We start from the raw sequence: 14209 nt of genomic DNA, 5'->3' as shown, positions 1-14209 counted from the left end.
CAGCTTGCATGCCAACGAGACCCATTGACTAACCAGAATGTTATCTCTGGCCTGAATGATGCTGAGGATACTCCAGTAGGGGAATGGTTTGTTGTCTGGTTGTGAAGGAGTCTGTGAAAGGGCTGTCACAAACATACTTGCTTTTCAATGCCTATGTTTTTTTATGTTGGATATGGCCAAGGCCTGCTGGTCATGTCCTACATATTTCTTTATATTCCTTTTGGAAGTCGGGATGAAAATGTAGCCGATATTAACTGTGGGTGGTTGGCATTGATTACTTACTGGGGCACGCCCAGCAGGAAATGTGGAGAGTGACAACCTGTGAGAGTGACCTGCAGTTACTTGGAGGTTAGTGTAGCTTGGTTGTGAGGGACATAGCACAGCTCCATATACATTTGAAGATGATCCCTGGGCTTTGATGGACAGTTAAAGGGTTGCAGAGGAGGTGGAGCTGATCAGGCATTGTGTACAAAGACCACTATATCCCAGTCAATCCCCAGCCTCCGTAAATAATCACATACAGAAAGTTTTACCATCCTAAGGTGCCTCTTGTTTGTCATAAAATGCCATGTCCTTATAGGGATGTTGGAAATACTGCAGACTCCAAGACCAATGCATGAGTCACCACAGCATGAGCTCATTCTTCACATGCTCTTCCAGTTCAGGTGTCACATGGGCTGGTCAGCTATGGTTGGTAGCAAAAGAGTATGAGGGCAATGCACACAAGCAATTTGTGTCTGTTGAATGGCCTGACATGGCAGTCCAGTCTCTCTCTCTAGGTGTGGGAGGAGTGAGCCTATGGAGGATAGTTCTAGGAGATTCACAATATTATTGACATTGGAGTGGTGCAATTCCAATGACATTAAGTTGATGGCATTTCTTGTCAATGAGTGTCATTCTGGTTGCATCCTCCTAATACACATTAATGTCAACATCTACAGCAACTCCAGGTCCAGACAGCCAGGATGATGGACATGACTGTCTGGAAGAAGCAATGTACCAGCTCAACCGGAACAGGATAAGAGTGCACCGGAACATCCCAATGTGCATGACAAATGCAGTGAGCCAGTGGAAGGATTCAGGCAGATGTTTTAGGCTAGCAATGAATCAAAGCTCACTTCTAAATAAGGAGGTGACTTAAGAGCCCAATCCTGGAGGCACAAGTTATACTACAGTGGGGGCAAGTTGTAGAGCTAGAGAGAGGGTGTCTGAGTCCAGGGTTGGATTCTCTTTCCTTGGAGCCTCCCAGTTACCTCATTGATCCTCAGAGACTCCTGACTTGGAATGCTTGGTGTTGCCATGGCAAGCAGTCTGCTACCTTTTTATAAATCCAGACAAAGGTGTTTGAGTGTAAGTGTTGGATTACTAACAGTTGAATTACACAGAAATAGTCTTAAGTAGTGGTCATAAGTGTACATATACAGGTGATTAAACCGCCATTTAATGTTATTGTGGAAGCCATTTTGGGCACCATAATGGATTTGGAGTAAAGTCTAGGGGGTGGGGGCCTAACGTAATTGGAAGAAGCTGAACATATAAAATCCACAGAGAAACCTTTGACTTAAAATACGTTTTCGGTGTCTGAGCTTGCCTTAGCGCCGATTACAATAGCCACAACATCCAAACACTTAAGTATATGCATTTGTCAGGCAGGACCGTACAGCACTGAATGAGAGCACATTTGACTTGACAGTTGTCTGTTTTAAAACCGTTACATTCATCATATTCATAGTTATTTCCTCCTATTGCATCTGTTTACAGATCTATATTTCCAAGATGCATTAAGATATGTTTGTATGTAGGGAAGACAACTAACTACTTGTATTCCAAATTGTAGCAATATCAGAGCTTGTCATTTTGAGTTACATCAGCTTGTGGCTCACCCTACTTCCAGCCATGCATCATTCTGCAAAGTTTGACTTTAGGTGGTGTGTCACTATTTGTCAATTTAACCCCTTTCAGTAAAACATTTTTACACAACCATCCATTTCATATATGGGAGACTTGAGATATGGAAAAACATGGTTGTGCTTTGTTGTACCTGGGGTAGGGATACCGCAAACGAAAGCATTTGAGTATTGGGCACTAGCGTACTAATGATAACTATGAAACTGAGACTCAATACTGAATTAAGACAGTAGTTGATGGGAAAAGGTTAGTACAATGCATATAAAACATTCAACCGTCACAGAATAAGGCAGCAAGAAGCAGACTAGCCTCTGCTTGCGCTAGTCTGTTGTACAGTGCCTTCAGAAAGTATTCACATTACTACTTTTCCCACATTGTTGTTACAGCCTGAAACTTAAATTATAGAGATTTGTCACTGATCTACACAACACCCATTAATGTCAAAATGGAATTTTGTTTGTAGAAATGTTTCAAATAAATGAAAAGCTGAAATGTCTTGAGTCAAGTATTCAACCCCTTTGTTATGGCAAGCCTAAGTTCAGGTATATAAAATGCGCTTAACAAATCAAAGTTGCACGGAATCAGTGTTAAATAGTGGTTAACCTGATTTGAATGACTAATCATATCTGTACACCACAAAATTCTGTAAGGTCCGTCAATCGAGTAGTGAACTTCAAGCAGAGTCAACCATAAAGACCAGGGAGGTTTTCCAATGCCTCGTAAAGAAGGGCACCGATAGGTAGATATGTAAAACTAAAAAGATGAATATATCCCTTTAAGCATAGTGAAATTCTTAGGTTTTGGGTGGTGTATCAATACACCCAGTTACTACAAAGAGTCAGGTGCCCTTCTTAATGCATTTGCCAGAGGGAAAGGAAACTGCTCAGATTTCACGAGGTCAAAGGTGATTTTAAAACAGTAATAGTTGTGATTAGAGAACTGATGGATCAACGTTGTTACTCCACAATACTAACCGAAATGTCGCAGCCAATCTGAATGAGTTTCCCCACAAAAGGGCTTTATTACAGACATACTCAGCACCCTCAGACAATCCTGCAGGTGAAAAAGCCCGATGTAGGTCCTGGGCTGGCGTGGTTACACATGGTCTGCGGTTGAATGTACTGCCAAATTCTCTAAACCGATGTCTGAGGCAGCTTATGGTAGAGAAATTAATGTTAAGTTTGGCGGACATTACTGCAATCAACATGACATGTGAAGGAAGCGTGCAATTGTGGCATCTGTTCATTTTAGGGGCCTTTTGTCCCCAGCACAAGGTGCACCTGTGTAATGATCATGCTCTTTAATCAGCTTCTTGATATGCCACACCTGTCAGGTTAATCTTGGCAAAGGAGAAATGCCCACAAACAGGGATTAAGTGCAAAAAATGAGAAAAGCTTTGTGCATATGGAACATGGTCTTTTATTTCAGCTCATGAAACTTTTGCATTTGTCCAGTATTTTTAATCCATTTTGAATTCAGGCAGTAAAGTGGATTAAATCAAGGGGTATGACTACTTTGAAGGCACTGCGTATGAGGTAGATGGATACTCTACATGGACCTATTTTCAAGAATAGCAGGCTAAGGCCTAGTTCTGTGACATTGACAACATGGCTAGGAAGGCCTCACTTCACACTTGATGTTCACTCACATGGAGTACAGAGAATGAACACTGAAAATTGACATTGATTAGAGAAATAAAGTGGGACTGGAATTTATTGAAATAGAGGTTTAATAAATGTTAAAGGTTGAAAAGATTGGTGACTATACATTAGGAAATAAATGCATTCAACTGATTAAGAATGTTAGCTTTAAGGTATGAAGCATAGACTTATGCTTCAAGGACAGGGCCTTATAACCCACATGGCTCAACTGCCGTTTTTTTCTGGCCATACATCAGGTCTGGGGTCTATTTCATTTGAGGGGAATGGAACAATAACTAATTGGTGATGCATAATGTTGAGGCAAGGTGGGAGTGGCAGTGCTTGACTTGGGGAGCTCAGAACTTTTACTTCCTAATGTCTGAGCACCTGTTCCTCAGAACATAATGCAAAAGTTGTAACGCCTGCACCTAAATCAGTACTGCCACCTTTTAGGCCAAGTCAAGCACTGGTGAGTGGGAATGTCCATTGACGGAACAGTAAAAGAGTCCTTCTAGCTAATGAGTTATCCCATGGGTCTGAGTTGCTTCAGCCGATGTCAAACGATAGCCAGGGTTCAGAGGAACCGGTAATACGTCGTAAATGTTTGTTTATTCAAGTAGCCTGACATCCAAAATGAAAGAGGGGTCAGATTTAGTAACGAGGCAGTAGACAACACAGCTTGGCCTATTGAAGTGCTTCTCTGCCACATTACAGCTTCCCTTCCTTTGAGGGGACCCAAAAATTGGCAATTGAGCAGGCATCCCATTACTCAGCACAATAATGCCGGTACACACAGAACTTTAATGTCAAGGAAAACTGGCCATGTCAGACAAATTGGAAGTAATTCAAATCCTACCTACAGGGCAAAAGAAGCAAACATTGGTCCTGCCAGTCAAATACATTGGCACCCTTGCCTCCCTCATTTTAGTTAAGAATTATTCATATTCTGTTGTCACAATACAAAACCCCTTTTCAATGTTTAGAAAACTAATTGCATGGGCAAAGTTGGCACCCAGGTGATTGTTGTAACTTTAACCATCATTAGCTTGCTGCCAATTTGACCCACTTCAGCAGCAACTTCAAAATTGAGTGGTGACTTGCAACTGTTTGATGGGATTCAGATGACTTATCACAGGAAGTCAAGTGTGTAGCAACCATTGCCAGGAGCTTATGTTCAGGTTAACCTGCTGGAAGACCAACCATCAGACCCTGTTTAGACAGTTGGAGGAATATTATCAAGTAGTTTGTGTAAAATCTGCCAGTTTCATGTCTTGCACTTTTAAGGCCCCCAGTACCAGAGGCAAAGTAACCCAGCAGTGTCAAACCTCCATGTGATTGAGTGAGTGTTTTGACTGCTTCATTGTGGTGAACAGGAAGACCCGAAGTCTGTCTTGAACTTCCAAAACTACCTAACACCTTAATTCTGGGGGAATTAAGGTTGCAATACGGTCACCAATACCAAATGAATTAATGCTTGTCCCTACAAACGGTTCAATAATGCTGTGGGGTTGGTAAAGTCAGCTGCTATGCTCAATGTCCAAAAACTGGGTCTCCATTGGTCATGAGCGGTCCAGTAGGATGACCCAAACCACCCATTATGGGAGAAAAACCCCACTGAAAACCTACAGTAACATCTGTACAGCAGGCACCCCTCAACTTGAAGCAAGCCAAATTGCAAGTAGAAAGGTACAGCAAGCTCAGAACTACATGCATTTTGTGCAGTAATTGTCAAAGGTTATTTAACCAAGTATTGCACCTGGGTGTCAATAACTGTCCATGCCTGGGTGATTTTCTTAACATTAAATTAATTTCAGTCTGCAATGTTAACAAACCAAGCTGCAACTTAATTTAGAGTTCTTAACTACGGTGCCAATATTGTCTGGCACTACATGCTGTAGAAGAGGCTTAGTGAATAGCTATTGAGTAATTACATGGAACAACTTCTGCAAAAGGAGTTCATGGAACACAAACCCAGTGTGGAGACTTGAATCAGTTAACCAAAACAGAAGATTTATTATATTAGAACAAGTGTGAGTCAGAGAGAAGAACAGGTCCAGATGAGATCTGCTTCTTATACTGGCTGGCATCTGTAGCTCTAAGACCTAGAACAAGAGCAGACACCAACTTCAGGGTCTGGAGGACATACTGATACCACAGAGCCATCAGCGGCCAGAAATCACTAGACAACGGAGCCATACCTCTTTTTGAGCCAGTTGGTCTGAGAGAGTTTGCATACCTCAGGGCATTTGCACACTGGCCTGAACAGATGCCATCAGGTTTGGTGGTGTCACAAAGGACTGCATCACAATGCACAAAGATCTATGGAGAGAACAGAGCATTTAAAGATACAACTCAGGCTAGCATCTAAGAGATTAGACTTTCTAGAGGAAACAGTCCACATCACCTGTTCTTTCAGAACTGCATCATCCTTGGTGAAGGTGAACATGTTGATGGAGAAGCGTTTGATGTGAGCTGGGACCTGAACCCTTGTGTCCGCAACGACGGGATGGAAGACCGTGAGGTACAGGTCATCAAGATTCTCACAGCTGAGAGTAGGAGTTGTCAAGAGATTAGATAAAAATCATGAAGAATCCTGGCTGTATTCATTAATGCATACCAAACTGTTTTGCAATTGAAGGGTTTTGGGCAAGTAGTCCATTTGTGTCAGCCAGTTTACTAGTGAATGAGACCCTGGCCACTGTTATTCTGCCTGAAATGAACCCAGAAAAAAAAAGAAAAAAAGCTAGCTACCTGTCAACAATGAGGTCCCAGCTAGGAAGAGAAGTTCTGTCCTTGTGCAGCGTGGCCCAGCAGTTCTCCAACACCACCTCTATTTGAGGGTCAGTGGACTGCATCAGCTCCACCTCAAAATACAGAGGCTGTCTCAAGTACTTTTCCACTGGGTAGTCCTCAGTTTGGTAGAATAAGGCATAAGAGCTATCTGAAAGACAAAGCCAGTGAGCAGAGTTCATTTGAATGTTTACATTAACATGATTGCTTAATTTTAGTCAAGAAATTTAGAACTAGTAACCCAAGCAGTCTTACTAGAACAAGGCTAATTTGTGACACTGTCACTTAAACTCATCTTACCCTGGGACAGTCTGATTTGGACCACCAGATGTCCCACCCCAGGATCTGCCACAGGGTCAGTTCTCCTTGGGCTAGCACGGAATGCCATGGTCTTTGTGTAGTTGAGCAGGTAGTAGCAAGAGACGGTGTGCCTGAAACATGAGGGCCAACCAGTGACAATACGCACAGGACGGAAAATCATTCATAACATAGTGGCATGCATTCTTACCGATACTCTGGAGCGAATGGACCTTTCCTACTTTGTTTGCCTGTGTTGTATGGCAGGGCAATTTCATTCTTATACACCATGACATCGTCAAAGAACTAGAAAGGTAAGAACAATTAGAAATGCAATGTGTCATTCACGACACCGAGGTAGAATCTTAACACATGGGTCCATATGCATAAAGTGTCGTTAGGGGTGCCGATCTAATCCTAGGCCGTTAAATCTGACATGGGGTCCCACCCACCCCTCTGTTATCATATATGCATAGTCACTTCAACCATATCTACCTCAATCAGCCTGACTAACCAGTGTCTGTGTGTAGCCTCGCTACTTCTATAAGTGTTCTTTATCTACTGTTCACTTAACCTTTTTTGCACTATTGGTTACAGCCTGTAAGTAAGCATTTCATTGTAAGGGTGACACCTGTTGTATTCAGCACACGTGACAAATAAACTTTGATATCCCCTGTCCATGTAACCTGATTTTAAAGTTGGAGATCCACATTACTGATGAGTTATCAGGCGTAGAAGCAGCCTTACCGTTCTTGTGGTGCCACAGGAGTCGAGTTTGAAGGAGAAGAAAGCAAAGCGGTCATTGCTGAAGGCTGGTTTACATGACTGGTCCCTCAAGGTCAGGTATTCAGGGTTCAAGTTGCTAACAGATTCCACCTTAACTGCCAGTGCAGTCACCGTGCCGTTGGAGTAGCACTCTGAAATGTGTTCAAAGCAAGTGCAGATAAGTCAGTCTCTTGACCTAATGCGAGACTGCATTCCAGTAATATTTTAAGCAATTGCGTTAGCTATTTTTACAGTAACATTAAAATACAAAGCCATTTTAAACAGAACAAACCAGTTGTAGTCAGGGGGAAATAGCAGGCAAGTGAAAGGTCATCGAGTTGCCACATGTTAGGCATCTCCAACAGCAGCAAGTCCACTCTGGCTCTGATAGAGTTGAAGTGAACCAACTGGAAAGAAAGTTACTTTTAGTTTGGGGGGGGGGTAGGCAACTAGATTTAAACAGTTTGAGCTAATGGTCAGAACATAATTTAACACCGCAAATAAATCCCAAGAGCGAAGTTGACTATCACAACCATTTGAAATTCCCTAAAAGAACAAACTTTGTTGGGCAAATAAAAGCACCATGTTGCCAACCCCTGATGTATTAGGCAGTTCAATAGTCATCCGAGGCATCATGCGCAGTGAGAGAGTCATGCGGCATTAGTAATCATGGATCAGAACTCATACCTCAAATGCTGCAGCAGGTGCAGTGAAGGGCACCACGATACTGAAGTGTGTGCCATTGCCAGTGAGATTGTACAGCTTTGCCAGCTCAGTATCCAGCTCCCTCCATGAACCAGCATGAAGCATCATGGTTTGGAAGTTATCCTGTTTGCTCCCGTATTTTACAGAGAAGTAGAAGTTCTCCTGGTCGCAGCTGCCGGTGATTGTGGGAAGAACTGAGACAGAAAATGTAACTAAGGAACAAGTTGATCTGAAGCACTGGATGGGTGCTCACCCAGGGCCCAGTTTGCCTATTAGATAGGATTAAGTGCATCAAAGTAGAAACTAAATTGTTTCCTATTCCTATGCATTTCAATTGATTAAATGCATAGGAATAGAATCTGCATCTCCATGGAAGTCAACAATTAAGTGTTGCTTTTAAATCAGATGCCTTACTGGGTCCTGCAGTCAACCTACTGAAGCGATTGATATTTAACCTAGGTGGCCTTACCAACATCTTCCCGGGAGGCCTCCAGCTCAGCAGGGTGGGGGAAGGGTGTTTGTTCAGGCAGGACGAGCAGACCGAAGACCAGAGGGAGGAAGTACACAGTTGTAAGGGGATCAGGGTTCTGCATATATTAAATAGAAAAAAAACCATTACATGTAGGTTATGTTCAGCATGAGGCACGTTTCAAATGGATGCAGCATCTAGTCAGATTTACTATGTGAGCCAAAACACCAAGTTGCCCTTTATGAAATCCTGTTTGTGTATATACACACAAACACAACATTAGCAATGTTCTTTTACAGACTGAGTCTGTCATTGCAGCAGTACATTTAACTGAAGGAACACACTTGTTTCAGGACTAATTCATCTGAGAAGGGCACTCTTAGTGAGAAGGTCTTGGAGCTGTTAGCAAAGTGGTGCTCCTGGACATCAAAGCCTCTGGCATTGCACTCTGCAACAGTTAGCACCCTGGTGGTAAAGGTGATGTTCATCAGCTCCACATCATGGAGGAAGGTACCCAGGAGGATGTCAAACACTCTCTGCTCAGGAACAGTGCCTGGAAGAGAGGACATAACATGGGTTAAAGGTAAAGAGAACTTAACAGGTGTTCCAGAAATAGTTTCAAGTATGCAACTTTTATACCAGGGAGTTATATTTCCTCCTTGGAGACTGGGACAGCATCTGCTAGAGTGAAGGTTACCGCCACACTAAATGTTTGAGCTGTACACCATCCTGAACAGACCCGCCTGCATTCAGTACAAGTGAAGCAGACTTACTGTCAATAACATGTGGAGGCCTGGGCATCAGAGGGGTTGTGATGGGGAAGAGGACTTTGTATCTTGTGTCAGCCTGTGTGTTTTCTGCCCTCCACAGCAACTCAAGCATCGGTTCAACAGTGTAGGTTATGTGGTAAGCATAATCTGGGGCATGACTCTGCAATCAATACGAATAGAAGTTGTATAAATCAAGCAACTGTCAAGACATGTTCTGCTTATTAGGCAGATGACACTGAAACAATTACATTAAGAAACGCATCTTGTGGCCTAATGAACAATATGAAAGTAGTCTGACCTTGTAGTAGCCATCAGGTGACCCCACTGGAATCTCAATGATGATGTGAGACTCCATGACAGACAGCTTGTAGTGTCTGGTGGCCATCTTGGTTTTGTCCAGCCTCTGGCCATAGATGCCCATGTGCGTCTCCAGAATTTTAACAGCACTAGAAATCAGCGGGGTGATGCGGCGAGGCACATGCCAGGTGATGACCTTGTCAGTGAAGACTACACCACCTGACCAGTTGGGCAAGACACAATCAGAAATGTGCTACTTTTGTAAAAAAGCCAGAGATGCCCTTTAGAAAGCATATGTACCAGTAGGACAGGCAGCCGCTGAATCCACAATCAAATTGCCAATCTTGTAGTAAGTGGACACACTGAAGACCTCCATAGGAACTCCAGCCACCTGGTGAGAAAGTAATGCATTAGTCACATGGCATGTTCTAACCAATATGTCATTATGACGACAGGGAAGTGACAACCAAGAAAATTGCTTAGGCCAGTGATGATCACCTCTACAGAATAAGTCTCTGCCATGTTGTAGGGGCTTCGGATCACCAGTCTTGTTTGGGTTATCATGGCACCATAACCAGCCCGCTGAGCATCAGTCAGTAACATGACCTTGGGGTCAGGGGTGTGGAATGTCATCTTCCAGATGCCATTTGGAGTAACAGCAGCCTGTGGTGGAAAGGAAAATAGTAACTACAGAGAATGTAGCCAGTCCATGTGTATATAAAAAAAGTGAAGCATCTTAAATGACATACATCAGGGATGGCATCTTCCCAGGAATCATGAACCTGCTGGCCAGCGACCATTTTGACAGGGGTCTCTGGAGTGACCATGAGGCTTGACACCTGAACAGAGCAAATCACCAAGGCTAGATCAATAAATTCTACACCAAAGTATTGCACCCACCTTAAAAAGCGGTAAAACTAAATCTAGGGATACTCAGAATGGCCTCACCTCCATGTAGTTCCTGTCACAAAGAATTTCCCGGGAGGCCCAGGGGGAGTAGCTGCACGTCTCGGTCACATGCTTGACCTGCTCTGAAAGGCCATCTCTATACATTCGCAGTCGCAGGCCAAGGGTGAACACCACATCCACCTATGGAACAAATCACTTAGTTCTGGGTCATGTTCATTAGGCACAAAGCATAAGACTAGCCAAAACAGGGAGGGACTACCTGGAATGCCAAGTTTCCCATTTAAGGGAAACTTTTGGCATCGTTTGCACTAAATGCATACTGTTCAAGTTGAAATGTATACGTCAGCTGATAAGACTAACAGCAAGATAGACAAAGAACAAGGTAGTTGTCATTTAACTGCAGTGTCCCTTTTGGAAATGTACCTGGTTGTCAACATAACAGCCCAACAAGGACGCAAAGACTTTGGTGTTGCCCCAAGGGTCAGACTCAACGCTGTATCCACACTGGGCAGCCAAGGTGTGCGACAACGGTATAATGTCAGTGCCATCTGAAAGAACAGTTGCGGATTAGACTTTGAAATAGAATGTTCACACCAACTTGTCATGACACTTCAGTACTTAGACTCACCGATGGCATCAATTTCTAGCTGGCTACCGACAGCCAAAGTTCTGTCCAATGTTAGCCTCAAGACATTGCCAAGACACGCAGACCGCAAGCCATTATCTGGAGAGACGATACCAGTAAGTCCTACTGAGCAGTATTAGTCAGGTACACAACTTCATACAATTAGGGAGCCCTTACTTGAACTAGGCTTGGAACTTGGCCTCTGGAACTGACCAGAGACAGCAACACTCAGCAAAACCCATGTCACACTAAAATGAGAGTACAACATATAAATCACACATTTAACAAACATTAAAAATAAAAAAATTTAACAAAAAAATACTTACAGACATCGAAAAACACACATCACACCAAATGGGCACTTTGGCTTGTACACAGCAACCACACTGTCATACGAGGAAGCTCAGCACAGAAGGAGACTGTACCACTGGAATACTGTGCTTGAGCCCTTTCCCAGGTGTTTTATCTGGTAGCCAATCACACTGGCCACAGGTCATTATCAATCAACGGTCCACACTCACAGCTCGTTAGCTGTAATCAGAGGACAGAATAGTCAGATTGAAACGCATTTTATATGCTTCTCTTTCATGTAGAGAAAATATGTTGTATTTATATCTGAAATGTTATCAGGGAGGTGATCAGCGAACAATGAAAAGTAGGGCAAAGGGGGTGCTGCTGGATTAGGTCTAGCTGGGATACAGGTTTTTTGAAATTGACTTCAAAAGTATTTTTTTTTACATTTTAGCTAAGCCTTTTCCTAACCTTAACCTACTTCTCCTAACCTGCTACATTAATTATTCTAACCTGCTGCATAAGTTCTCCTAAAGCTGCTACGAAAAGTCAATTTTGACAAAAGCTGTATCCCTTCGGGACAAAATCGGTTTTACTGGCCTATTTCAATAATAGCATTAATAGTTTACACAGGCAGACTAATTCTGATCTTTGTCCAATAATAAGTATTTTGACCAATCAGATCAGCTCTTTTGCCAATCATTGGGCAAAAGATCAGAATTGGGCTGCCTGTGTAGACACAGCTAAGACACACTATTCAGTGATGTTGTCAAGTCACTAAACCTCAAGTCCGAGTCTGGCCCTAAGTCTCTATTGTTTGAGTCTGAGTCCTTTATACTTGAGTCAAGAGTCCCTTAGTAGTGCTAAATGCTGCGGACCAACCAGTGCTTGACTTGGGCAGGAGCTCACCGGAGCTGAGTATCGGCACCTAAAATATTCTACTGATTGAGGTGCTGTTCCTCTTATAGAATATTAGCTAACAAGTATTGTGGAGCGCCTGCACCGAAATATGAACAGTACCTGCACCCAAAATGAGTTCCGGAACCTATTTCAGTCCAAGTCAAGCACTGGATCCAACCATTTTTTAAATCTAAATTCTGTCCATTGTAAGGATGGTAGCGTACGAGTCGAGTTACGAGTCATGAAAAATGTGATTTGAGTCTGAGTCAAGTCCGAGACGTGGACTTGAGTACAACACTGATACTATTACTCATTAATTCAGAAAAATCACATTTCGTCATGTTGTATATTGCACGCCAAAAATGCATTGATCCTAGGTTACCGATTAACAATTGAAATAACGGAACTGGAGCTTGTTATTGAATACTGTACACACTGTTCACCTAGCATGTGGGAGCCAGAAGCGGTATGGATTAATACTTATATTCACAAGTTTAGGTTCATGATTGTACTTGTAAGACTAGCATCAAACTATCACAAAGAAACCTATTGTGGTTTGCATCAAATTATATCACATAATTATTTATTTGTATTTAACCCTTGTGTGGTGTTCGGGTCTGTGGGACTCATTTTGAATGTTAACTAAAAGATAAATGATACAATTAATTGTTTTTTCAACCTGAGACTCATTGGCCTTGGCTCATTTTCTGTGAAGAACATGTAGTAAAATAACACATTTTCATTGACTGCACACTGTGTACCCCCTACACATTTATATTACATATGTGGTTTTCGGGTCCACTGGACCCGAGGGTAATAAAAATGTGGAAAAGTGTGTGTGTAGGTGAAAACAAGTAAAAATGAAACAAAAAGGTTTGCTGTGTGCCTTCACTCTGCCCTCCTCCTCCCTGGGCCTGCTGTTTCAACATAGCACCAAGAGCCTGTCTGTCTCCCCGCCTGTCAGCCTGTCTGCCACTTTTGTCACACTCTTTACCCTTTGTAGTGTGTGAAACTACACAGTGTCTTGCGGGAACCTGCACAATGTTATTACAATACATTATTTTGATACATTATTTCCGATACATTGTAAAAAATTCTGTTTTTTTCCCACACTCTACCCCTGCCAGGTGCAAATTGGGGGAGGGACACAACAAATAAATAGCTTTGCATGTGTGGCTCCTTACCACAATCAATTAGTATGGCAAAACTAATCTCTGCTCAGAGGGCCTTAGAAATAATTTTTGCAGAGAGAGAAGCTAGTGTGGAAGGAACATCTTCCACTTTGGAAGATGAAAAACTTTCCGAATATGAGGATCATGTCTCTGTCAATTCGGAGTCTGACAGTAAGTTGGAAGAAGGGGATGAGATTGACCCTCAGCCAGCCCCAGGACCAACCCGTCAGCAACCAGCTCATCAGCAGCCTGCAGGAGGATGTCAAAAAAGGATGAAATTGAATAGTCTTCTTGCCCAAAGAATGAGCCACCCCGCATGGCTGCCAATGTGATAAGGATGCAACCAGGGCCGACGCGGACGGCGCTTACTCATGTGCAGGACATAAAGTCTTCTTTTGAACTGTTCATCCAAGGCACTATACAGAAAATCATTCTGGACTGCACTAATTTGGAGGGAAGGCATGTGGACCAAACTTATTTACATACATACTTTGGGGTTGTTATCCTTGCTGGTGTTTTCAGATCCAATGGGGAATCCACAGAATCCCTGTAGGATGCAGAAACTGGCAACATCTGTGCAACATCTCTGGAAAACTTCCACATTATTTCCAGATTATCCGCTTCGATAACTGAGACACCAGACCAGCTCGGTGGCAAAGACAAGCTAGCTG

General features: G+C 42.8%; 1 protein-coding gene across 2 annotated transcripts; it reads right to left on the bottom strand.

The window, feature by feature from the left end:
- Positions 1–5537: 5537 nt before the first annotated feature.
- On the bottom strand, positions 5538–11594 carry zpax1 (zona pellucida protein AX 1). Of its 2 annotated transcripts, none has more exons than XM_014144027.3 (21): positions 11502–11594; positions 11353–11423; positions 11179–11274; positions 10974–11098; positions 10590–10730; positions 10391–10480; positions 10140–10304; positions 9942–10032; positions 9643–9860; positions 9348–9504; positions 8919–9127; positions 8575–8692; positions 8088–8299; positions 7693–7807; positions 7383–7552; positions 6847–6941; positions 6639–6769; positions 6300–6489; positions 5953–6094; positions 5747–5867; positions 5538–5650 (listed from the first exon to the last, which is right to left on the bottom strand). In XM_014144027.3, exons 1-21 carry the CDS (start codon positions 11519–11521, stop codon positions 5568–5570), a joined length of 2760 nt encoding a protein of 919 aa, XP_013999502.3. In that variant the 5' UTR covers positions 11522–11594; the 3' UTR covers positions 5538–5567. The 2 variants fall into 2 exon arrangements, with proteins under 2 accessions (XP_013999502.3, XP_013999503.3); XM_014144028.3 differs by having other exon boundaries at positions 5785–5867.
- Positions 11595–14209: the final 2615 nt, after the last annotated feature.

This window comes from Salmo salar, chromosome 15, assembly GCF_965601325.2.
Source record: "Salmo salar chromosome 15, fSalSal1, whole genome shotgun sequence".
In the NCBI taxonomy this organism is placed as follows: domain Eukaryota; kingdom Metazoa; phylum Chordata; class Actinopteri; order Salmoniformes; family Salmonidae; genus Salmo; species Salmo salar.
Note: the sequence above shows the minus strand (reverse complement) of the source record. Positions and strands in the feature narration are given on the sequence as shown.